The sequence below is a fragment of the Stenella coeruleoalba genome, assembly GCF_951394435.1.
Source record: "Stenella coeruleoalba genome assembly, chromosome: 19".
Lineage (NCBI taxonomy): Eukaryota > Metazoa > Chordata > Mammalia > Artiodactyla > Delphinidae > Stenella > Stenella coeruleoalba.
This window is the reverse complement of record NC_137165.1, coordinates 2730799-2756793: the sequence shown is the minus strand read 5'-3', so window position 1 is coordinate 2756793 and position 25995 is coordinate 2730799. Positions and strand designations below refer to the sequence as shown.

At 48.4% G+C, this 25995-nt stretch overlaps 1 protein-coding gene across 10 annotated transcripts in view; it reads right to left on the bottom strand.

The window, feature by feature from the left end:
• SPECC1 (sperm antigen with calponin homology and coiled-coil domains 1) overlaps window positions 1-25995 on the bottom strand; it is a 247898-nt gene that overhangs the window by 58317 nt on the left and 163586 nt on the right. For 7 of the 10 annotated variants that reach the window (XM_079903737.1, XM_079903741.1, XM_079903744.1 and 4 more), the window contains 7 exons: window positions 22954-23161; window positions 19938-20011; window positions 19407-19585; window positions 6501-6646; window positions 5293-5393; window positions 3220-3258; window positions 2461-2542 (listed from right to left, as the gene is read on the bottom strand). In XM_079903737.1, the coding sequence (XP_079759863.1) occupies window positions 2461-2542; window positions 3220-3258; window positions 5293-5393; window positions 6501-6646; window positions 19407-19585; window positions 19938-20011; window positions 22954-23161 (829 nt within the window). The remainder of the gene's footprint in view (window positions 1-2460; window positions 2543-3219; window positions 3259-5292; window positions 5394-6500; window positions 6647-19406; window positions 19586-19937; window positions 20012-22953; window positions 23162-25995) is intronic. The other 3 variants (XM_079903742.1, XM_079903743.1, XM_079903738.1) reach the window with 1 other exon arrangement.

Below are 25995 nucleotides of genomic sequence, written 5' to 3'. Positions count from 1 at the left end.
AGGGCGCCAGCAGGAAGACCTCTAGTGGGATTATCGGGTCAAAAAGCTGGGAACAGGAGTGACACCCATTTCCCAGGACAGGAAGCCATGCCAACCACAGGGCCTGGCTTGCCAAAACTCAGTCACAGTGTTTCTTCTGAGGCTCCTCTCTGCTGTCCTATTAGTCTGTGGCAAAAGAGCTAATGAAACGGCCTAACCCTCCAGAGGATATTCCCTAAAGGATCACAAAAGTACAGAATGGGAGAAAATTCCCAAGACTGTCTAGTTTGTATGTGCAGAGGATCTGGGAGCAGGAAACTGGTCACTTGCTTGATGCCACACACAGCTGGTGACCAGGCCGAGCCCAGCGTCCCTCCTCTGACGCCACAGTCGTGGAGAAAACAATACTTGTATAGCTGATAGCATCAATTATGGGTGCTCAAGCTGGGAGTGAGGCTAATTAGCTGGGAAGAGCAGAGAAAAACAGAGTTTACATCACTGAAGGGAACAACAAAAACAGTGTATTAACCCCAGTCCTGCAGCTTCTGGGGACGTGATGCTGCAAGGCTGGCCAGAAAACAGGCAATTGTCACCGTGCAGTCCTTTCTGAGCCAAGTAAACAGAATCACCTGGGTGGACAGGGGCCTGCCGGGGTGGGGGGGTTGCTGAGGATGAACTATTTACTTCCGGGCAATCGCCGCTGTGGTCTCAGCGTCAGTATTTATCTTGTCAATGAAAAGAACGGTTTCTCTATACAAAGGAAATTTTAGAGCTGGAGGAACAGAGATTACCAGTACTAAGACCAAAAGTTCAACTGATGCACTGAAAAATGGTTCAGATGGTAAATCTGATGTTACAGATATCTTACCACAATTGAAAAAACATCACACACACAGCCCTGTGCTTATAACCAAGTCATTCCTATTTCACACTATGTGGCAAACAAATGTGGAGAACTCAGCGCGGGCACCCCCTCTGGTTCCCTTATTCCTCTGACCCTGGACAACCCGTGGTCTCTGGTCACCATTTCCTCTTCCTGGAAGTCATTATGACAACTTGAAGTCCTATACAAACCGTGACCACTTCTTTATGAAGCTGCTATCAGAGCGATCGCCAGCCTCGTCACCAGAAGGCAACCGGGTAGAAAGAATCAGGAAAAATCCTATCCTGGTCCCAGAGCTACTCAAAATCAGTGTGGCCTTTGTAAATTGCTTAAGCTCTTCAGGGCTTGCGTCTCTTACCTGTAAAATGCAGGGAACGGACCAAGGTAATCTTTAAATTCTCAATGTCGGGGTTTATCTAAGGCTAAAATCCTATTAATTCCATGAAAAAGAAAAAATTCAGAAGCGAAAAAAATAAGGTGGTGAGGTGAAACAGTTTACAGTCAAAGGGTAAAACTTATCTCACAGAAACAACTATTTTAAGGATAAACCTGTGTTTGACCATGACCTAAAAAAAGGATAGTGGGGATGTCTTTTTTATTCACCATGTCACAGAAACTGACACTTAAAAGACACAAAGGATTTCTCTCCATGCGGTCTAGATTTCTGGCTTTCTCTCCTTCTAACAGGCACCAGGAATAAGTCAGTTAGTGTTCTTTTCATTGTTTTTGTTTCCTCATAGCAGTGACCTCGCAGCCAGCCATCAATTTCCAGGGTGAATGTTCTACACAGCCGGAACCTTCCGCTGACGCCTGCCGGCTCTGGGGTGTGAGCTGACTCCACAGGCGACAGTGCGTAGGTGACAGCAGCCCCTCCGCGGCTCTGTCCCCAGCCCGGCTGGGTTCACTCAACCCTCCAGGCCGTCCCGCGAGGCGGACGGCACGATTTCTGTTTCGGAGATGGGGGAACCCCAGCGCCGAGGGCTGGAACAGCGGGAACAGAGCCGGACCGTAGGCAGCAGGGGGGCCAAGGTGCAAGCCCACACGCCATCCCGCCCCGGTTCCCCCTCAATAGCTCCCTCACATCGGCCATCAGCACGGCATGTGCAGCAGGAGCGAAAATGAGGCGCGTGCGGCCCTGCAGTCACAAGCAGCGCTTCGCCGTTGGGATCCGAAGTTTTTAAAACAGGGCATAACAACAGGAAGAGGTCTACACTCAGAGACAAAGACGGCTCAGAAGAGGCATATTTTAGGTACTGTGGGAGCAACAGACCTTCAGAATCAGATAAGATTTTTTTCTCAAAATAGTTTCTTTTAAAGATGCGATAGTCTCTTGAGATTTAGTTAAAAGAACAGACAAAAGATCTCCACAGCCTGACATTTCTCCCAAGCTCATGCACCCTGAGAAGTGCAGCCAGCAGAACACAGCTGGGGTCTTGTGTCCATAAAACATACACTCAGAATTTGAAATTGTTGGCGATAAATGCCACTTACTGCAAATAAATGATTCTTTTTCTAAGCTCAGTTTCATGCAAAGAAAAGAAGAAAAGTTAACCTCACAATATGTAAGTCAGAACTACTTCCTATTTAAGGTGATTTACCTGAGAGGGGAAGGTCTGGGAGATCCAAGCGCTGAGTCACTCCTTTGCTGGCCGGCCGAGCACTACTGAAGGTTGAATGCCTCTGAAACCAAAAGGTACCCGCACATAGGTGGACGTGTCACATCAGGGACAGCATGAGCAAGGGGTGTGTGCGTGTGTGTATGCGTGTGTGTGGGGGTGCGTGTGTGCGCACACGCATATAACAGTTCTCAAGCTCATTAGAATCCCCAGGGGGACCTTTTAAAACGACTTCTTTATTTGAATAGGTAATAGATCCTATTAGGAACAGAAGGGACACAGAGTGAAAACAAAGTCTCCCTTTCACTCCCATCACCCAGTTCTTCTCCCTGGGGTAATTGTTATTAATCAGGTTTGTGAACATCTTCCTGGAATATTCTATGTATATTCAAGGATGCGTGTAAAAAAATACTGTTTTTTAATGGCCAACGGGTACATGAAAAGATGTTCCACATCACCAGTCATCAGGGAAAAGCAAATCAAAACCACAATGAGATAACGCCTCACACCTGTAAGGATGGTCATTATAAAAAAAACAACCACCACAGAAAAAACAACTGTTGGTGAGGGTGTGGAGAAAACCCTCCTGCACTGCTGGTGGGAATGTGAAACGGTGCCGCTGGTATGGAAAACAGTAGGGAGGTTCCTCAGAAATGTAAAAATAGAACTACCACGTGATCCAGCAATCCCACTTCTGGGTAGATACACAAAGGAATTGAAAATGGGATCTTGAAGAGGTACCTGCACACCCATGTTCACTGTAGCATGATTCACAACCACCTAAAAATGTATTAACAGATAAATGGATAAAGGAAGCCTCTGCATGCAATGGAATGCTATTTAGCCTTAAAAAAGAAAGGAATCCTGTCACTAGCTACGACCTGGATGAACCTAGAGGGCAGGATCTGCTGACAGGGGCTGCACCTGTGCCGTGGCCCGAAGGCTGAACCTAGATGTTCACAGAAGTGGTCCCAGGCTGCACTTAGAGGAAGACTTCCTGATTCTGGCAGAAATAGATGTTCCTTTAATGGGCCAACTCTGGGGTGTTCTGGGAACGTTTGCTGAAGCTCAGTGTAGATCAGAGCTTCCCCTGCAGCCTTCCCTGTGTTAAATGGAACCATCAGTAGGATGGATAAACCATCAGTAGAATGGTATATTTACACAAAGGAACATGACACCGCAACGAGAAAAGAACTGCCACAAAAACAGGAATGAATCTCACAGACTCAGCGTTGAGCAAAACCATCCAGTGACAAAGTCTGAGGTCACAGAGAACTAATCTGTGGTGAGAGGTCAGAGAACGGTTCTTTCTAAGGGGTCACTGACGAGATGGTGGCATGAGAGCCCCTTCTGAGGTGACAGACATGCTTTATCTTGGTGTTGGTTACACATGGAAACATCCAAGTTACGTATTGAAGAGGTCTGTACTTCACGGTATGTGAATTATAGCCAGTGGTGTGCTGCAGCTGGTGTGTACCTGCTCATAGCGCCGACGGATAAGTCTTCAGGAACCGTGCAGGCTAAGCTACTAACCACGGCTGTTATTAAAATGAGACTATGTTAAAAGCAAAAGTAATTAATACTCAAAACTCATTGCTTCCTAATTATTTGTCTACATTTTGCTAATGGGGTTTTCATACCTGCCGTGTCTGTCTTGTACAAATACTATCTAATGTACATCTCTTCTCAACCCCATATGCACTGAGGTCGTAGAAAAAGCTTGAAATTGGCCACAACGGGAATATTTACCAAGAAATTGGCAAACACTACAAATCCGGGCTCTTTCCCCCAAGGAGCCAGTTGTAAAACATTTACTAGCAAACTTGTGTTTATAGCTCAGTAAAGATAAGTAAAAATGAAGCATGACCTCTTTCACTTTTATTAAATAAAAAGTGATTATCATAAAATAAATAATTGTCTTATTTGGTTTTACACAGAAGGTGGTGGAAGTTACCTTCAAGGGCAAAAAAGTGAAAAAAGTATTTTTTTTAAAGCTTAAAAGACCCCAAACAATGTCCGTAACTACTAATAACATCAGAAATGGAAGCTGCTGACGACAAGATCAACCTTAGCTCAGCAGAGGCAAAATGCTGAGCACTACTGATAACAACAAAGGCCCTGGTCACAGAAATGCCAAGAGGCTGTGGTCTAAAACCTTCAGGTTTCACATGCAGTTACATGCAGTGAACTCTAAGAATTTATAAATTGTAAACATTCTCTCTCTCTGGGGGCATTTTAAAAAATCGATTGTTTGAGTAATATACCCAGTTCAATGTCCACTTCTAATAAAAATTACAATCTTCATTTAACTGAAATCTTTGACAGTGTCATCTTATGGGAAACCAAGAAAGAGGCATTAACAAAACTGTATGACAGGGGCTTCCCTGGTGGCGCAGTGGTTGAGAGTCTGCCTGACGATGCAGGGGACACGGGTTCGTGCCCCGGTCCGGGAAGATCCCACATGCTGCGGAGCGGCTGGGCCCGTGAGCCATGGCCGCTGAGCCTGCGCGTCCAGAGCCGGTGCTCCGCAATGGGAGGGGCCACAACAGTGAGAGGCCCGCGTATCGCAAAACAAAACAAAACAAAACAAACAAACAAACAAAAAACCGTATGTCGTTTGCAGCATCTCAGACCTTCCTCAGGAATCAAAAGGCAATTTTTAATGCAAGTTTCATTATTATTATTTTAGGCGTACTAAAAAAATGTTCCATGTGCCTCAAAAAAATAAACCCACTGGTTTTCGGTTCCCTTTTGTTGCCTGGGTACCGTGTGACACCAGCCCTACCCCCCACCCCACGCCGTTGGCTCTGATACCTGCATTGGAGACACAGCGGCAGCTGGAGTGGTCCTCACGGGGATTCCGCTCAGGGGGCTCCTGGAGGCCTTATGGACAGAAATGTCCTGCCCAGCTCCACCTGCCAAGAAAAGAGATGGGGACATTTCTACGCTGCTCCGGTTCAAAACAGCAAGTAATAGTTCCTGACTTGCTACTCTTTTTGGTGACTAAAAAAGTATCCCGTGATGCTAATTAGGTATTACGTGTACTCTTTCACCCTCTTCTGCCCTGGACCAGTATTGAATTGGGGAATGAGTTGGGGGGAGTTAACTAAATGGGGGCTGGTCTTAGATGTAGGACACACGCGGAACAAGAAAACATACAGGTGATGAGTCACCTACAGCAGGCAGAACAGAACACTCTTGCATAAACCATTATTGTTCATTCCTTTCCCACCTTCACAGACCAAATGGAGTCACTGAGCCTTCACAGCTTCCAGTCTTTGTAGTCTAATCTTAATCTAATTTAGCCCCGAACTATTTTAGCAGAGACAGCATCCTAGGATTAGCTGTTACCCTGGCCTTCCAACACAACAGGCGTATCTGTTGCAATCAAGGGAAAAAATAGATTGCATTTTGGATACAGACACATCTGGTTTCTTCTCTTTACTGTATTTACAGGTGTACAGTATAGAGATGCATTTTTCTCATGTGGTGGTCACAGTGACTAAAGGTGACTTGTGAGTCAGGCAGACATTGCCAGAAAAAGCTGGGAATGTCCCACGATCAGGAACGACACGTCAGCACCAGCGGCCACACACGAGACCAGGGGGAGAAGCATGTAACAGCACGTTCTAGGATAAAGGAGCCCAGGGTGTCAGCAAGGCGGCCGAACACACAGATCAGCGCCTCATGTCCCAAGGGACGAAGCCTCTGGCTGGCCCTGCTAATCCTCACGAGATGATAAGAAGGCGCTCAGCAGTGACCTGGATTTAACAGACACAGAGGCAGACGAGGAAGGTGGAGAGGCAGCAACTGGAGTTGCGGAGAGGAGGAGAGGAGAGCTGACTCTCTCTGTTGTCTCATTGGAGCCCCAGAGGGCATCACGCACCACGTCTACACGTGGATGGTCTGGGAAGGGCCCCGTGGTCACGCCAACGTGGGACCAGGGTGGTGGAGGACGGGCTTGATCCATGGGGCCACGGTCTGAATTTGAGTTTTGCTTATGAAACAAAATGACGAAATACCTGGACGCCCCAAGTCAAATGACTTGATGAGGGATTTAACGGTGGTTGCAGACTCTGAAGATGTCGGAGGAGTTCTGTTCACGTAGCAGCCGTGCCGCCGGCCAGGAGCATCCGCCTCGGAGGGCTCCGCATCCTCCTTCACAGGCCTGCACGGCAAAGAGCAAATCAGACTGAAAAGCTGGAGGATGTCCCCACGGGACACAGGACACAGAGGGAAACAACCAACGTCGAGAAGAGAAGCAAATCTGGGAGGGGGATCGCAAACTGAAAATCCTGTTTTCCGTACCAGCTTTGCATTTTAGGAAATAACGTGGGTACCGCTCTTAATTTGTATCAGAGATGTTTTCTCCGGAATGGCCAGAGATAGCATTTTTCTACGCAGAGTGACTTGACATGAGCTCTAAATAAAAAGGATGTAACTGTAAACTGCAAAAAAAAAACCCCAGACAAATGTTATCATAAAACAGTTAGCTTACTGTCCGTGGTGGATACAACGGGTTGGGGTGTCGATGGGAATCTAATCCCCACCTGGCACACAGAGGTTCGAAAGACGACATTTCGGGACCCCCTGCAGCTAGGATTTCAGATGGGGGATTTAGGCTCCTGCCAGAAAGACTGGACAAGACGTGCACCAGGACCTGAGTCAGGAAGGAGAGGCCGGGCACAGGGCCTTCACTACGCTGAGACAGACGGAAGCAGAGGCAAGGTTCTCCTGCTGCTGGAAACTGGTGGCAGCTTTCCGCCCAGGCAGGCAGCTTCCTGGTTTAAGGCTCCCCTTCACGGCAGAGGCAGCAGCTGGCCTGGCAGCCCAGTTCTGTGTGCTGTGACTTCGAGCGTCGTTCCTGGAAGCTGAGCCTGGAGTCTGTTTCTCCAGCAATCCCCCCATCCCCCAACAGTCCTGCAAGCCCTTTAGTACCTTCCTGCTTAAACCCCCGAGGCTGCCATCTCTTAGGTACAAGAGAATCCTGACTCATATGTGTTTGCCCCCCCAAGAGGATGGTAACTGTGCTCTAGAGCAACACTGCAGCTCTGCATGAGCTGAGGCTTCTCCGCTCTCCCACACTTTCCTGGGGAGTTCTCTCTGTGGTTTCCAGACTGCAGCACAGACTCATAGAAGCGCCTTTTAAAGACAGACCATCTGCGTCAATCCTCCCATGCATGGCTTCCTCATCCAGGGGACGTTGGCCTGTCATTTAATCTCCCTGTGAATGTGCCAAGACAACACCTCCCAACTTCCCATTCCTAAAGCACTGCTCTTTCCATTGTGTCAAATTGCCACAGCTGTTTTGCAAAAAGATGACTAATTTATGAGAATACGGCTCAAACAGAATACTTCCGGCAAGGTCAGTGGAAGTTTAAAATATTCATTTATTGATCTTTTTGAAAGGAACCTAGCTACTCATAAGCTTCTGCGGTTGAATTTACTTGTCCTTAATCCTCAAAGCTTTCTCCTGTTGTTCTGTAATCAACGTGAGTAGAATAAATTTAAGTGAAACAGAACTTAAAACGCTTAAGTCACACTGCCCTACACTCTTGTCTCCACAGTCCCTTCTTTCGAGTGAAAAAGAAAATCAGTAAATTGATGACTTTTTCTGGAACGAAATATCAGGTATTTCAGAAATTGGTAAGGGTTTGTTTTTTTTTTTAATCGAATGGCGTTGGTTCTCTTTATTTTCCCTGTTGTGTCACACAGTATAAAATCAGATGGTAAGTAGGAAGAGAGAGAGCGAAATCAGGTTAGGTGCGAGCCGGGGAAAAACCTCTCCTTTCTGTCCCAGCCATTCTCAGGAAGGTGATACAGAGGGCACCTTCTTGCCCATCCATGTACCCGCCCTGCCACCTGGCCTGGAGGATTTAGAGCACCCCTCAAAGGAAGACTGTTGTTAAAAGTCCACTTCTATTGCACTCCCTGATAATTTAATAAGAATAAAATTACATTCTGCCGAGGTGCTCCCTTTGATTACCTAAGTTTCTCTGTGACTCACAACATCAAATGATACAGACGACTCATTTCGACACCATAAGGAAGTAGCAAGGATGCAAGAAGCAATCCCAGCCCCCCTGCTTTCAGGTGTCAAGGGCAGCATTCCACACTAGCCACGCTAGTCTGCTGGGCTAGGACAGCAAGAATGAGTGTGAGAAAACCCAGCCAGTTGTTTAAGTAGGTTAACGAAGCTACTGGACTAAAGACCTACCATGTTACATAACAGCGATGTGTGTGTGTGTGTGTGTGTGTGTGTGTGTGTGTGTGTGTGTGTGTGTGTGTCTAGGGAGAAGAAGCATAGGTGTGTGTGTGTGTGTGTGTGTGTGTGTCTAGGGAGAAGCATAGGGGTGTGTGTGTGTGTGTGTGTGTGTGTGTGTAGGGAGAAGACGCATAGGGGTGTGTGTGTGTGTGTGTGTGTGTGTGTGTGTCTAGGGAGAAGACACATAGGGGTGTGTGTGTGTGTGTGTGTAGGGAGAAGACGCATAGGACACTGTTGGTCCCATCAGTGCTGTAACCGTGAGCAGGGACACCTCCTGGCTTCAGACTGTTGGGATCGACCAGCAACAACCCCAGCGATACACCGAGTACGACATTCCCTCTGTTCTGCGGAAGAATAAAGACCCTGTATTCTATAAAGAATACTAAGAAATACTCAAGCATACAACCAGGTGTACACTAACCAATTCACTAAGTAAAGGAAACACTCCAAGGGCCCACTGCGGGTTAAACACTGTTCACGGTCAGCCACGGCCTCCTAAGACACACGAGAGGCTCTTGGGTTTATCTGTAAAGTAAAAATCACACGTGTAGCCTACGGAGCCTTGGAAATCCCGTGAATCGCCCAGAACGGCAGCTTGCACGGTGCTGTAATACAACTGCACACAAAAGCAGCTGCTCTTCTTGCGCTTTGCGCAGTCTGCTTCTCAGGTGCAGGTCAGACAGCTGCGTCGTTTAGCGACCACGTTTAACCAACCACAGAAACGAGGCATGTTTCCCGTCGGCTCCCAGCATGTACAACTCTGGTGACAATGAATAACTTCCACAAAAAAATCTGTGTCTGATATGTAACTCCACGGCCAGTACCATGGGTCTTAAAAACATTATCTAATATACTTTTCCACAAAAACTCCATAAGTTACAATCCTTCATTTTAGATGAAACACTTGATGAAGGTCATAAGGCTGGTATGTGGTGAATCTGGGGTGAAAACCCAGCTGTTTGATACGCCTTACTCAGGTTTTTCTATGACACGTGGGTGTCCTGGGAGAGGCACAAAGGGCTCTTAAAAAAAAAAGGTAATAATGCTGATGGGACTTCTTCTCCAAATTTGTTTAATGTATATTTAAGAAAAATGCTACCGGGGCTTCCCTGGTGGCGCAGTGGTTGAGAATCTGCCTGTTAATGCAGGGGACACGGGTTCGAGCCCTGGTCTGGGAGGATCCCACATGCCACGGAGCAACTAGGCCCGTGAGCCACAACTACTGAGCCTGCGCATCTGGAGCCTGTGCTCCGCAACAAGAGAGGCCACGACAGTGAGAGACCCGCGCACCGCGATGAAGAGTGGCCCCCGCTTGCCACAACTAGAGAAAGCCCTCGCACAGAAACGAAGACGCAACACAGCAAAAATAAATTAATTAATTAATAAACTCCTACCCCCAACATCTAAAAAAATAAATAAATAAAATAGTTGCGTAGGAAGATATCACTCTAAAAAAAAAAAGAAGAGTAGCCCTCGCTCACCGCGACTAAAGAAAGCCTGAGCAACAATAAAGACCCAACGCAGCCAAAAATAAATAAATAAAAGTTCCCTTAAAAAAAAAAAAAAAGAAAAAAAAAAAGAAAAATGCTACCAATATTTCTTTCCTTGCTTGTATTTTTATGGGGTAATCTGATCTTAGCAGGTGGCAACCCATCTCTGAGAACGACAGACAGTCAGTTGTATGTGAGGTCACCCGAGGCACCAACACAGGAGATGGGGGCGTGTCCTGCCCGTGGACCACGTCCCCTGCTCGCTGACTGCTGCCTACCTTCTGTACCTCTCATTGGTATGTAAACATGTACACGCGCCTATGTCTGTACTTACCCCTTACTTATTAAATGTTGTCTAATGCCTCTAACGCACGGCTTCCCTTGTCTGGTTACAGAACAGAATCTTCAAATAGTGTCGGTTTTCTACAGCTCTTAGGTCATCACACAGGGCACAGCTCGGCATTGCTGCTGGTTTTGATCCAAGGACGTGCGAGTTATTGCTTGCAATTAGCTTTAAGGTATTCAAGGGTTAACTATGTTTGGGAAACGTCGCATTACACCACTGCTGCCTCCACCACCGGGAGACTAGTTTTTGTAAAGAAGACGGGGCACGTCAATCTCGCGCTCAGGACAGCTCTTTCCTGAACAACGGAATGGAGCCACCCAGGCCCTTCCTGGGGCCGCACAGACCGACGGCCCGTGACTCCCCTCCACCCACTGGCTTCCGGACCAAAGCCCGGCCGCCTGATGCTCTCTTCCTCTTCTGTCCTCCGTGCCTTTGCTCGTTCTGTATCCTGACGTGGAAGGAAACCTTCCCAAAGTGTTTCTTCTTATTATGTACAACACAAACCTAAAAGAAGTCTGCAGGTCCACAGCGAGACAGAAATCAGTTAAGCATTCTGTCTCAGGTGTCAGGGTCCTCGGAATCTCTGTGTAAGTATGTCTATGACAATAAAAACAAACAGCGTAAGACAGCATTTTGAACACAGCCTCTTACCCTCCAAATCCCAACAGCAAGAAACACAGGAATACATCGTAAAAATCCTGCATCGGCACCAGAAACTACAGAAAGATAGCACGTCCGTGCCTCAGACTTTGAAGAATTTCTGCGACGCAGAGAATAAGTGGGGGAAAGTGACAAGAAGATTACTACCGGTTTACCCCGATTCCCTTGCAAAGAGATTGAAGATGTGGGAAACCCCACTGAGGCCCCGGGTCCTGGAGGGCGGCCAGGGCTGGAAGCAACACCTGGGGGACAGGCAGAGCACCCCTCCTGCAAAGGATCAGTGACACAAAGAAAGACACGCCCGTCCAAGGAGGCCAGGGTGGTTGATTCCCGGCACAAAGGACAGTAGTAAAAAGGGGCAGATTGGGAAAGGCCACAGGACACGCCTGAAATGGACAACGGCCAAGCAAAACAGACCCCCCAAAACCGGCTCCTCCATGCTGCCTCCACCAAACAGAGAAGAAACCGGACACGGGTGAAGTTCCCCCACGGGCACCTCTTCCTCTGCGCTCCTCCTCGCCCTGTCTGTGTCTGCGACGTGCCACAGAAATTTACGTTAAAGAGGCTTCCTTCAAGTTTAAGATATGAGAAGATTTCTAGAGCAGTCAGGCAGAGTGAGCACAGATCAAAGCAGAATCCAGACACTGATCCTGGGCGAGTGACAGGCCCTGATACACTTTTATCCACTGAAGCAAGAATAAGTGATGGGAAAAAACAGGCCCTGATCTATGAATAGATCTCACAGCATAAACTGAAAAGGATCACCGCACTCAAAGGAGAACAGACATTTGTAAATACGGAACAGGAAACAGATTTAGACACTTAGAAGCATCTGCCTTCAGAATACAATAAAATTCAAGAAAGTATATGAAGGATGACACTTTAAGATGAAAGGCCGAGTGTCAAAAATTACATTAGCAATCTAAGAATCCCATGAAGACAGTTTAAAGCAGAATCAGCTCCAGAGAAAAAAGAACAAGGGCATCCTGGGAAAGTCTCTCTGAAAACGGATGAAATGAACGATGTCAAGGTGGGATTTCAGTTCTGCGGGCAAAGGATGGTGTGGTAATATAATAAACAGTGCTGGCGTGAATGGCTGTCCATCTGGAAGAAGACCCACTCCTCACATCAGGCTAAATAAAGAAAGCAGACCAAATGTCCGAGAGAGTATGTGTGTAAAACAGATGAAGAATACTGATTACCTTCCAGGACGCTACTCAAGGGGGAGAAGGATGAATATTTTTCTTTAACACCTCCATTTTATTACCGGTTCACCTAATATTACTTCATAATTAAGAGGAAATCCAATACAGTAAATCACCAAACAATCTACTATTTGTTTTTAAATTTCAACAAGACAGTTCTAGACTTCAAATACCATGTCCTGTACTTTCCAATACTCCAGAATCTTTAATTAAAAATTCATTTATGCAAAATTATTATATTTGCTCCTTGCCCTCATTTTCAATAATGAAATCATTTTTTAAAAAATAACATTTGTACTTAAAAATCAACCTCCTATCTACAACTTGCATTTAAAATACCATTTGCTTCTGCCTCAATTCCAGTCATCTGACATGGCTTTAAAGTTCTGAAACTACACACCCTGGAAAATTGAGAACAAAGTGACCGGAAGGCCCTGCAGAAACGTGGCCAGTGATTAAAAATCAGGCAAAAGACTCTTCGAAATAACGACATGTTTATTTAGCACTTCATAAACGCTTACATATAAAAATACTCGACAGTCCCCAGAGAAAGATCAAAATATGTGGGGCAGAGACAGCTGTGCATTTGAAGCTGAGATTGCCTTTTTCTTGTTTGTATTTGAAAACACCCGGCAAGTGAGTTTTATATCATCCTAACGATTCTCAGTCCGAGGTAAAGATCTCCCAGTATATAAATTCCTGTCCCACTAGGATAACTCCAGCGAGTGTCAGAACTATTTTTACAGAGAGGACGTCGACCTCTCCTCTTTCTGTCACCAAGTCGAATTTTTCTAGTGACTCTGTGCTCTCTTGTTTGACACTCACAATGTTGTCCTCAGTTAAAGGGCTTTCCTGTTCCTGATTTTCCGTGGATCCCATCTTGTCTCACCTTCCTGATGACGTAGCTAATGGCCTAGAAGTTCTTCACATGAGAGCTGCAATGAGTTCTGCCTGAGGGAGGTTGCTGAACTGGACCCAGATCTTAACAAACGTACGTACTTCCAAGAGTTTCAAGTCACACTTTGAACCTTGGATCCCTCTGAGTTATATGCTTCCGGATTGAAAAAGTCTTTAGATTTCCAGGGTGAGTTTTATTCACGAGGCTTTTGTCGTTGTTCGTTAGTTCTCAGTTCAATTCCAATTAGCATCGTCCCCACAGAAGCTTATCTGATTCAACTACATCCTTCATGATCAAGCAAACATCGATGCATATTGAACCCCAAAGAGATTTTGGAAATCAGCCCAAAACATGGTGGTGGCTTGTTTCAGACAAGCTTAAGGAAGTCAGACCCCAGCTGGAAAAGGTGAAATCAAGACTGGACACAGAGGAAGCAGAACTTTCTAACTTCTTCAGAATGAGACATCATGCAGATGGTTTCCTGTTTCACCTAAAACAGTGTTAATTCCAAGCTTATCAGACACTGTATTCAAAAGGATACATAAAAGTAAACTCCAAAAAAGTAAAGCACAGCCTGGGCTGTGTTCACTCTGCACGTGCAACGCCACGGCCCTCGCTCAGCACTCTGGCTGCATCTCAAAAATTTTTTCACGACAGACTTTGTTTTGCAGAACAACTTTATTTCATGCTCCAAACAAAAGACTGCTGAATCTTCTGTGAAGAATAAAGAAAAAAAAAAAAAAAAGAGGGAAGGATCATCTTTGTGCAGAGTTGACTCCAAAATGCAAAAAGAAAACAAAAAAAAAAGGTAAAGAGACTTGATGACAATGACTGGGCAACAGTGGCTGTTCTAAGGAGACCGTTTGGTTCTTTATCAAAAGGTTATTTCTCCTCTACACATTCCCCCTTTCACAAAGAAATGGCTGTGGTTTCCCATCATGGCAAGGGCTGGGCGGCCTCTCTTCCACCACCTGCTCTGCTATAGCTGACAGATACCATGGAGCTGGAAAATAGAAACGGGAGGCAAAGGCTGGTAAAGGTGTTACTTAACGCAACACGACCTTAGTCTACACACACAAGGACTAACAGCTGGCGCTGTCCACGGGGAAAAGCTCAGAGCAGCACGTCTGAATTTCGACTGTCCCCATCTCTTTTGGAAGTCAAAGGTCTTCAGACAGAGAAAATGCTAAAACTTCAAAGTGTCGGGCTCCTCCCACTAGACCGTCACCAACAGACAAGGGTGTCGGCAGAGATGTCCAAGACCAACCAAATCAGGTCCCTGTGATTGACAGAATGGCTCGTGCTTCCCTCTACTGTCCTACAGTTAAGGCCAAAAAAAAAAAAGATTTCTTTTACTATTTCAGTATACACATTCTAAAGGCTTCCGGGAAGCTCACGCCCACTTTTCAAAGCAAATCTGTAAAGACAGGGGCCTGGGAGCAGAGAAGGAGACGTAGCTCTTTAGAATCAGAGGCTACAGCTCTAACGCCACAGATGCAAACTGAAGCTATAAAACATAAGTCATATGAGAGTGAAAGGATTATGCCTGTTGGGATACCAGAGGACCGGTTTCTACTTCGAGGGGCAAATAAAATGCCAGAGGCCCCCAACAGTTGGAGCTTCGCATGTGAGGTTCACTCGAAAACTGCTCAGGAATCCCCACGAGAACTGGCCCCCTAACTGGAGGGCCCGAGATGCTGTATCGAAGCATCCGCAGGGAGCGAGCTGGACAAGTCATCTCAGTGACCCAAGAAGCTATGCCTCCAACTTCCTACTTTCCCTTTCCAGTGACAGCTCCAGACACCCAGCGAGCGGCTGTGACACATTACAGCTGTAAGAACGACACACAGGGCGCACAGGCACACAACTGACGTCAGGGCAGAATGCACGTGTGCACACACAGAGTTAAAAGCCAATTCCAGAGAGTCTGGCAGTGACCGGCCGCCATGCTGCTCAGTTCAGAGGTGACAACAAGAGAACCAGTGGTACAAGCTAAACACACTGGGAACCTTCGACGTTCTATTTCAGAAACTGATACAGTTACTTAGGCACAGACGTTCAGTGTGTTTAACTCTTTAAGAGGCTGCTTATTGGTGTCGTACGATACATACAGCAAAAATCGAATGTCACCCTGAAAACAATGGTCCACACCGTGTCAGAGTAACAGGAGGCACACAAAGGTCTCTCCCTGCTACTGTTTGAGAGGCCCATGTCATGTACATGTCACCGACAGTGTCTTCTGTTAGAAAGGCTGCATGTGGCCCAGCAAGGCATTAAGTTGAGCTGCACGTGTGTTCTCTGAAGCCCAAGGACTCAACTTTTCAGGAAAAAGTTCTGATGTTTTGACTTTGGCGAAAGTTTTAATTTCCTTGTATTTCTCTTAATGGTTCAAAACAAGACACAGCCAGAGTTGAAAAAGTTATTCATTATCCTTCCATCCAATAATTTCTGTGTCTGGCAAAACAGATCATTTTCAGGTCCACAAAAACTACACAGGTTTGTTCAAATTTCTGGAAGAGAAAGAGGAGGTCCATGGCCCAGCTACAAGACGGAGATGCCACTGTGTAAGGGAGAACCAAGGCTTGAGCTGGGAACGTGGTACTGGGGGCACATGTGTCCCTGACTCCCCCATCAGAGAAAGGCTCCCTGACCAACCAGTCTCAGAACAGAGCTTAGGGGGAGTCTTAAAATCCGACCTACTCTTAACCTTCTCATTTTTTAAAAAAAATTTATTTATTTATTTATTTATTTATTGGCTGCTTTGGGTCTTCGTTGCTGTGCGCGGGCTTCCTCTAGTTGCGGCGAGTGGGGGCTACTCTTCGTTGCGGTGCGCGGGCTTCTCACTGCGGTGGCTTCTCTTGTTGCGGAGCACGGGCTCTACGCGTGTGAGCTTCAGTAGTTGTGGCACATGGGCTCAGTAGTTGTGGCTCACGGGCTCTAGAACACAGGCTCAGTAGTTGTGGTGCACGGGCTTAGTTGCTCCGTGGCCTGTGGGATCTTCCCATACCAGGGCTCAAACCCATGTCCCCTGCATTGGCAGGCGGATTCTTAACCACTGCGCCACCAGGGAAGCCCTTACCTTCTCATTTAAGAGAGGAAGGAGCTCGGTCTGGGAAGAAAACCTTGCTAGTTGGTGGCAAAGATGAGACCAGAGCCTCATTTTCCCATGTACCTTAACATCAGTTATTCTGACTCCAAAATAAAAATACCTCTGAAAACATCACAGGATTTAAGATGGCTAATGAGCTAAGCTTTAGAATCATCTAAAACTACGTTAAGTAATGTTCCACTTTAACTATTAAATTCTTGGGAATAAACGCTAACTTGCCTTCACACCCAGGCACCCCACCTGCCTGCCTACTGGCCTGTGATCCCTTGAATGCCAGTTGATGAGAATGTGAATCAGTCCATCCAGGGTCACAATCAAGTCGCTTTTCTGATGCTCTTACTTTCTCTTGATTGTACTTGGAGGACCCCATCAGAGAATTTTCTGCAAGCTCTTTGGCTGTGGCTGAACCGGGAAGGACTTCTGAGTTCTCGTCAGAAGACTGTCAAAGTCAAGAACCCAGGCAGCCAAGATGGAAACCCTCTGCAGCTCTGGGGCCTCGGAGGGTGTCAGCTGGCTGCAAGTCTGGCTCAACGTGGTAGGTTCAGGAAGAGGTGGAGCCATCTGCGAGTAACTTTCCAACAGCCAATGCTTTAGAAGGGCAGCTAGCCGGGGCAGCGCAAAATCAGACAAGAAACCACTCTGGCAATCATCTGAAGGGCAGTGACAGCCAAGAAACCCACGGACGCCTGCAGGGTTTCAGCAGCACGCCATGCTCTGAACTGCTGTCAGTTCTCGAATTTTGAAACATTTTGTGATAAGGGATTAAACTGCTGGAATTAGGAGGTAGGTTTGCAAATCACTGGAAAATCAAAAGAGAAACATACTGTGTTTGAAAAAAAAAGTGACCCTAAGTTTGAAAACGTTGGATGTAGCACATGGGGCCCTAAACTGTCAAGACGCAGGCAGATTTCCTATCATATCAGGGTTCAAGTTGTATAATCTGACCTGTATCTTAGAATCTAAGTAATAAATGCAGCATCCCATACAATAACTTATTTAGGGCCACCTCTTAAACGCAAGGCTTGTCTTTTATCATTTATCTGTAAATTCACGTATATATGAAGCAATGCAGGTTATGACGTGGTTCCTCTTCCAAAGACACACAATAGAAAAGCAAGACACATGGACAAATACACAAAAGCAGACACCAAAGCAAACCAGAACGACCTCACAATCACTTCAATAGAGAACACTATGAAATCTAGTTGTCCTATTCCGCTTCTCCCTTAAAATTCACGTGCTTTTGGTGGCCAGAGGGTATAGGTGTGACTATAAAACTACGATCTTGATTTTTATAAACAAAGGGCCGCCAGATTGATTGAAGCAAGTTTGGTAAGAGAATCAAAAGAGAATTCTGAGCAGAAATCTACTCCTTCCACTGCTGTGAAGTTCATGATACTATATCAGACCCAGAGGCTCAGGATCCAGCCCCTGTCAACCCTGGAAAACAGGTAAAAAGGGCAAACTGTACAAATCTGCACCCAGAATGTAATAAATCTGATTTTTAAATTCTACTACATCTTATGTTGAGAGACATCCAAAAATTCAAAATAACTTCTAATAACCAAGAATCTCAACATCAAGGACATCTATTCCTGATGGGGAAAGAGACAGCACTGCATTAGCTGAAGCCTAAAATACTGTAGATAGTCTTGTTTGTAAACCATTTAAATTTTAAGCAATAACCAACTCTGGGCTCACTTTCGGAACAGCTTATTCTGAAAGCTCGCTGTTAAGAAGGGCCTGCTTGGGTAACGGACTGTAACGATCCCCTCGAGAGCATAAGGGAATCACGTATCAGCCAGACATATGTTCTCCACGCTTACCCTTTCTAATAAAGTGGCTTATTTCAAGGTCTTCTGCAGGGAGCCCACGGGGGCTGCTAATACAGAAGCAGGTCCTGGGCCAGGACGGTGAGGCCTCCACCTGGTGGCCAGGCCCCAGGAAGCGGTCAGTTTCTCCCATTGGGTGAGGGTGACCGACACGAGTTGCCCAGACCAACAATGAGATGTAAGGGCATCCTCTCCTCCAAACCCAGAGGGGACTGGGCTAAAACTTTGTCCCCTCGAGTGACGAGCTTTCTCACCAGCGGGAATGGTGGTGACGGTGTTGGGTGGAATATTTCTACCATGGAGCTAGTTATGCCCTGGCCGTGGGGTTCGTTATACCCTGGCCGTGGAGTTAGTTATTCCCTGGCCGTGGGGTTCGTTATTCCCTGGCCATGGAGTTAGTTATTCCCTGGCCGTGGGTTAGTTATTCCCTGGCCGTGGGTTAGTTATTCCCTGGCCGTGGAGTTAGTTATTCCCTGGCCGTGGGGTTAGTTATTCCCTGGCCGTGGGGTTAGTAATTCCCTGGCCGTGGGGTTAGTAATTCCCTGGCGTGGGGTTAGTTATTCCCTGGCTGGGGGTTAGTTATTCCCTGGCCATGGGGTTAGTTATTCCTTGGCCATGGGCTAGTTATTCCCTGGCCGAGGGTTAGTTATTCTCTGGCCGGGGTTACTTACTCTCTGGCCGGGGTTAGTTATTCCCTGGCCGTGGGGTTAGTAATTCCCTGGCCGTGGGGTTAGTAATTCCCTGGAGTGGGGTTAGTTATTCCCTGGCCGTGGGGTTAGTAATTCCCTGGCGTGGGGTTAGTTATTCCCTGGCCGGGGTTACTTATTCTCTGGCCGGGGTTAGTTATTCCCTGGCCGTGGGGTTAGTTATTCCTTAGCCGTGGGGTTAGCTATTCCTTGGCCATGGGCTAGTTATTCCCTGGCCGTGGGTTAGTTATTCCCTGGCCGTGGGTTAGTTATTCCCTGGACGTGGGTTAGTTATTCCCTGGCCGGGGATGGGGGCAGAGGGCCCTGGAGGGAGGGGAGGGCTCAGGACAGACACCCAGCATCACGTGCGTGGATGCCGTCGGCCCTGGCCAGGAGGGCAGGTGGGCCCGGCCCAGGGTGCGTGCGGCATGACCCACCTGCCGCGGGCCCGCGCGTCCCCCAGGGCCTTCTGCAGCCGGGCGTTCTTCTCCTCCTCCTCCAGCAGCCTCCGCTTGACAGCACGCAGCTCCTGCTGGGCCTCGCACTTGATGTCGTTGGCCACCACCACCGCTGTCTGCAGGTCAGCCTGGAAGCGCCGCCACTCCTCCGTCTCGTCCTGGAAGAGCCGCAGTCCGCGCCCGCGTCAGACCGGCCCCCAGGCAGGGGCTGCGGGGCCCCGGGCGGGTCCCCGAGCAAGGCTGGCTGTAGCAGCCTCGCCGCCACCGGGAAAAGGCGCAGGCGGGGCTGCCGCCTCAGGTGTCGGAGTGCCCGTCCTGAAATCAAGGCCGCCTGAACTTCCCTCCCGGCCACACCGTTCATGGTTCCAGGACCCGGGCCCCGCAAACCTGCTATACGCAGCGGGCCAGGGAGTCGTCAGGGCACCTCTCAACGGCGTCCACACCCATGTTCCCGGGGACCCCTCCAGTAAAATGATGGCGGCGTCCCATCCCTGCGTGACTGCGCCTCACCTTTATCTGCTTTGTCAGCGTCTTCAGCTGCCTCTCCAGGTCCGACTTCTGTTCCTCCAGTTTCATCACGTTGCCTGGAAATGAACAGGCAGACGGAGTTGGAAAAGTCTCAAGACCCTGGGGAGAAGCTAAGCTCGGAAACAGAGCAGACCCAGATCCTGCAAGAGGCTTTGAAGTCCACCCCTTCTGCCTGCCGGGGCCCTATCTCAGCGTCCTGAGCACGGGAGCCAGAGGCGGGGGCTCCTCCGAGAGAGGGGGGGATGATTCGGGAAAGCGGCGGCGTGAGGTTAGGGCACAGCCTCACAGAGCTCCGGGAAGAGGGCAAACAGCGGCTCACACTCACACACTTACTCTTGGCCTCCCTGGAAGTGAACGCGGCAGCCTGAACGTCCTTCATCACCGTGAGGTGGAGGGAGGGCTTTAGCGTAACAGCGGATATGGCTGGTTATTACCGTCGTGACTTTTAGGTCAGTTTCTACAGCCATGGGACTTAACTGCAGTTAAAACTCTGAATCACTTGGGAAGCTTTCCAAAAGAGCAGATGTTCAAGCCCCAGACTCTGCACAGACTCAGAATCCCCCAGGGTGACAAGGGTCTGGCGGGTGTACGTTAACAGCTCCACTGGGGACTGGACTTCCTTTCCTTAGTAAAGAACATCTTACTTGGAGGGTGTTATGCTCAGTGAAATACGTCAGAATGAGAAAAACAAATACTCTATGATCTCACTTATACGTGGAATCTAAAAGTATACAACAAACCAGGGCTTCCCTGGTGGCGCAGTGGTTGAGAGTCCGCCTGCCGATGCAGGGGACGCGGGTTCGTGCCCCGGTCCGGGAGGATCCCACATGCCGCGGAGCGGCTGGGCCCGTGAGCCATGGCCGCTGAGCCTGCGCGTCCGGAGCCTGTGCTCCGCAACGGGAGAGGCCACAGCAGTGAGAGGCCTGTGTACCGCAGGAAAAAAAAAAAAAAAAGAATACAACAAACCAGTAAATACAACAAAAAAGAAGCAGACTCGCAGACTCGCAGACATAGAGAACAAACTAGCAGTTACCAGTGGGGAGAGGAAAGTGGGGGCAATATAGGGGCTGGGGATTAAGAGGTACAAACTATTAGGTATAAAATCAGCTCCAAGGATATACTTTACAACACAGGAAATACAGCCAATATTTTAGAATAACTATAAATGGACTGACACTTCAAAAATTCTGAATCACTGCCTTATACACCCGTAACTTATACAATATTCTACATCAACTCTACTTCAATAAAAAAATAAAATAAAATTGAATTAGAAACTTAAAAAAAAAAATCCTCAGTCCCTCTCTCTCTCAAGTTCTCTCCACGTTGCTGTCAAGAGTCGTTCAGTTTAAATCTGATCGCGTCCGTTACACGTAGTGTCAGTTCTCCAGTGGGTCCTCACGGTCCCTCCAAAGCCGTCCTTGTCTATTAAGGACATGAACCGAAACTACCAGAAAAGCTTCAAAAAACCCACACATGGTCAGGTTCTACCCCAGCAGTTCAGGTTCACACGTGGGGCCTGAGGATTTGTGTTTGGGGTCAACGGTGCAGAAAAGGACAGCGCTCCGTAACTTCTTTTTATCTTTCTATCCATTCCTCTGAAGGGTCTTAAGGGGGAGGAGCGGTTCATTTCAAGATGGATTTTCGTGTCCCCGCGTATCCTGGTGAAAAGACACCTATCAACACCCTAATGTCCCCAACAGACGTTAACGGCTTCTCAAAAGATGCAGGTCTGTCACTGTTCTTTTCAGTCTTGGACACATTATGACGTAACCAGAGGGAGTGGGCCTGACATGTGCTCCGGATAGTAATTACATGCTGCTTTCTTGGTGTGTCTGTGCTGACGTTTTAGGATTTGGGGACAGTATGACCGAATTCTCGACAACAATAAATCACTGAAGCAAAAACAAACAAAATGCAAACGAAACAGGTCTCCTCCTGTTTGGCCCTGTACTTGTCCGGTCCGGCGTCAGGTGTTCTGCTGTACTCTCAGGTGTGACCTCTGAGAAGAGCCTGGGTGACAGTGATGCTGAGTGTCCTGTCGTCACCCCCACATTGCACACGAAGTAGCCGTGACGCTGACCACCGGAGCGAGGCACAGACTACGCGGCCAGGTGCCACGGTCGAGGCAGGTACGTACAGTCGCCAGGCGCACGGGATCAGCTCCCGCGGCAAAGACGGGTCACCTTCCCGTGGGCCTCTGGTCCCGACGTTTTGCACATCGGGAGGGTCAAGCTTTCCGCTGCTCTGCATGGGCGCCGGCGGCAGTGGGAGCGCTGTGAGTACTGGTTTTGGGGGTTACAAGTCAGTCTGGGCGAGCAGGTGAATTCGAAAATAAGGGCTCCTCAGATAATCAGGATGGGCTGTGCCCACTGGGGGACTTTTCAGGCAACCAGCATGCTACTGCCAGCAAGGCCGTACCACTAAAAGCTCTGCACGCTAGTCTTTTGTTGCGAAGGGAAAGCATTCGATGCGATCGTTTGATAAGGCTTATTTGGACAAGGCAGGCAGTGTTTAATCTCTGACAAACATCCCTCCCTATTCAAAACAAGCAACCGGTTCACAGGTAAGGCATACAGTGGTGCCTCCTGAGTAAGAAGGGGGTAACATCTGTAAGTCACTTGATACCAACTATCCATGGGGCCCATGCTGGAACTGTCTTCTTCTGAGGCCAAGAGCACACGCCGTCCGAATCGGTCTGACCCCCTGCTCCCTACCCTTCTATCCATCAGAGCCCAATGGCAACACCTGTTGGCACCTGCCGTGTGGTCAGCAGCGGCTCACACGCGGTGCTCCTAACTCCACACACTGTCCGCCCACGATCCACAGTCTTTCTTCTGTATCACCTGCTTTGCAGCTCAGGCGAGGAGACTGACGATTCTGTCTCTTTTAACTGCCGTTCTTCCCGGGAGACCACAGCACACGCAAGGGGAAGACCTCTCACCAGCATGCTCCCCTCCCTCCTGACCCACGCGGCCCGGGGCTTGGTTCCACTTACTCTCCAGCTCACTGATGAGCTGCTTGTTGTGTAACTTGACGGCTCGATGCTGCTCCACCTGGTCCTCCAGCTCGAAGATGGTCTCCTTCATGTCTTTAATCTCCGCGTCACTCTCCGACGCTTTCTCCTGCAGCTTCAGGCTGGTTCTGCTCAGCTGTTCTGCCTGATGATCGCATATCTCCTTCAAGTAAGAATAATCCTTTTCCACCTGGAAGAAAAGGAAGGTTCCCTGCTCACCTGGACAGGAAAAAGCTGCCCGCATGTCAGCGTCAGACCCATCGATGCAATGGCAAAGGAAGCTCTGGGCACGTGTGTCCGGCACCGTCTCTGTATCCTGAGCCTTGGAAACAGCCAAGGCAGCAGACGTGCAGAGGAACGTGGTGGATGTCAAGGGCCCAAACGGGGGGATTCTGGGCCCCTTCCTACAGCCTACAGAAAGCTGCATGTGCTTATTAAATACCCTTCCTTCCTGCCCCTTCCGCGGTGCTGCCCAGCCGCCTCGCGTCCGCTATGCTGCCGCGCCCCCTGCTGGGGCCCCAGGAGGCTGGCACCCCCCCACACACACCCCAAACCTCTGTAGCTACAGTGTTTCTTTAGAGGAACATCCATGTGACAGCAATGCCAGAAATGTGCACACGCCAGACAGGGAGAAACGCACAACACGCCCATTTCACCTGTTCAAGTTTAATCAGTGAATGTTCTCAACACACAGAAAAGCACCAAAGGTGACGGTAACCAGGCACCAAAACAGATGAATCCATGGTTAAATGTTGCCACGTCTGCGAAATCTTTAACGTTTGTTAAAGCCTCAACCTTCCTTCCCACACCAGAGAGTGTCCAAAAATTGGCATGTGGTTTTTCCTCGAATGGTTTTTCAGGTTTACTATATGTGGACGTGCCCAAGATAATACACAGTATTGTTCTGGATGTCTTTAAAGTTTTACACAAATGATATTACACTGTATGAAGCTTCTGCAGCGCACCGTATTATACTGCGTTGTATCCTACGGTAAGATGCTCTTGTCCGGTATTATACTGTGTCCTGTTATATGCTATGCTGATTACACTTCTGTAACTTGTTTTCAACTAGGTTTTTGAGATGTATTCATGATGATACACATTGCTCTGGTCAGTACTCTTTTTTTTTTTTTTTTAAGGGAAGCTTTATTCTTTTTTTTTGGCCATGCCACAAGGCTTGTGGGATCTTAGTTCCCCAACCAGGGATTGAACCCGGGCCCCTCGGCCATGAAAGCGCCAAGTGCTAACCACTGGACCGCCAGGGGATTCCCTAAGTCACTACTTTAGATGCTGCATTGTGTTCTATTGTCTGAATACACTAATCATTTTATTATTATGAACTATACCCTGTTTCTGTAGTTCTCTGTTATTAAATAACTATATATTTGGTAACATAAGCTTGATACCTAACACATTTCTTACTAGATTTGGGAGAGGGGGTCTCCATATATGATACAATTTTTTCCAATTGCATTTAATGTACAAAACGTGTAGGCCGTAAGCTCTGTGGGGACAGAGCCCATCTGCGGTCTTCCCCGGTGTATCTATCCCTGGTGCCAACACCGCCAGGCCCACAGGAGGCATCTAACGAGTAGCTGATGAATGGATAAACAAACACTGGAGGGCAGTATTGCACTGGCTTTCAACTGGGAGGTTGTGACAAAGGATAACTAAGGAAGGAAGGGAAGAAGGGAGGAGCAGAGAGACAGAGAGAGAGAGAGAGGAAGAGAGCGAGAGAGAGACTGAGAGCGAGAGCGCGAGAGAGAGAGAGAGAGAGAGAGAGAGAGAGAGAGAGAGAGAGAGAGAGAGAGAGCGCGCGAGAGAGAGAGGGAGAGAGGGAGAGAGGGAGAGAGAGAGAAGGAGAGAGGGAGAGGGAGAGAGGGGGAGAGAGAGAGGGAGAGAGGGAGAGGGAGAGAGAGAGAGAGAGAGAGAGAGAGGGAGAGGGAGAGAGAGAGAGAGAGAGAGAGGGAGAGAGAGAGAGGGAGAGAGAGAGGGAGAGAGAGAGAGAGAGGGAGGGAGAGAAAGAGAGAGAGAGCGAGCGCCGGTGTGGGCAAGGTAAGGGGGAGAGTGATGGTGAGAAAGGGTGGCTCTGGAGGGCCATGCCCATTGCTGCAGGGGGGTCAGGAGCCTGAAGGCTGCTGTGTGACATCCAAGGGGCGGAGGCTGCAGGCCCGGAGCCGGACTGCAGAGTTTAAATCCCAGTTCTGTCAGACCAAGCCCTGTATCCTTCCAGCTCCCTGCCTCAGTTTCCTCATCTGAACAATTAAATGAAACAGTGCACTTCACGAGTTTATCACAGTGCCTGGCACATGGCAGGCATGCGAAGGAAACTATTATTTCTCTCTGTCTTCGTGTATGCACACTAAATGATAATACAGGTCCAAGAAAATTACAACACATGGAAAAGGCCAGAAGTCTTACGTTCTATGATAGCTACTTTAATAAACAGAAGGCAACTCCTAAAGAGAAAGAACCACTACACCTTGGCTACTAGAAGGCTGACGTCTGGCAGCCTTTAAAAAGCAGCCACAGGGCTTCCCTGGTGGCGCAGTGGTTGAGAGTCCGCCTGCCGATGCACCGGACGCGGGTTCGTGCCCCGGTCCGGGAAGATCCCACGTGCCGCGGAGCGGCTGGGCCCGTGAGCCATGGCCGCTGAGCCTGCGTGAACGGAGCATGTGCTCTGCAACAGGAGAGGCCACAACAGTGAGAGGGGCCCGCGTACCGCAAAAAAAAAAAAAAAATCAGCCACGGAGGGCACCTGTGAGTCTTGCATCCCGAGTCAGACCTGGCTTTTCTTCTGCAGCGTGACCGGGCTCCACATCATGGAACCCTCAGGCTGAGGGCTGCTCCCCTGGGGTCTAGAAACACGCCCATTACTTGGCTGGGACTAAAATGGGAGGATGTGACCAGGTGAGGCAAGGCCGAGGGCCTGAGGAGGGTCTCTGCGTGCAGCAGAGGCTGCCGGCCTCTCAGCGGCTCTGGCCTCCCGTTACGTCCTCCATGTTGGGGTCATGAGCACAGGCA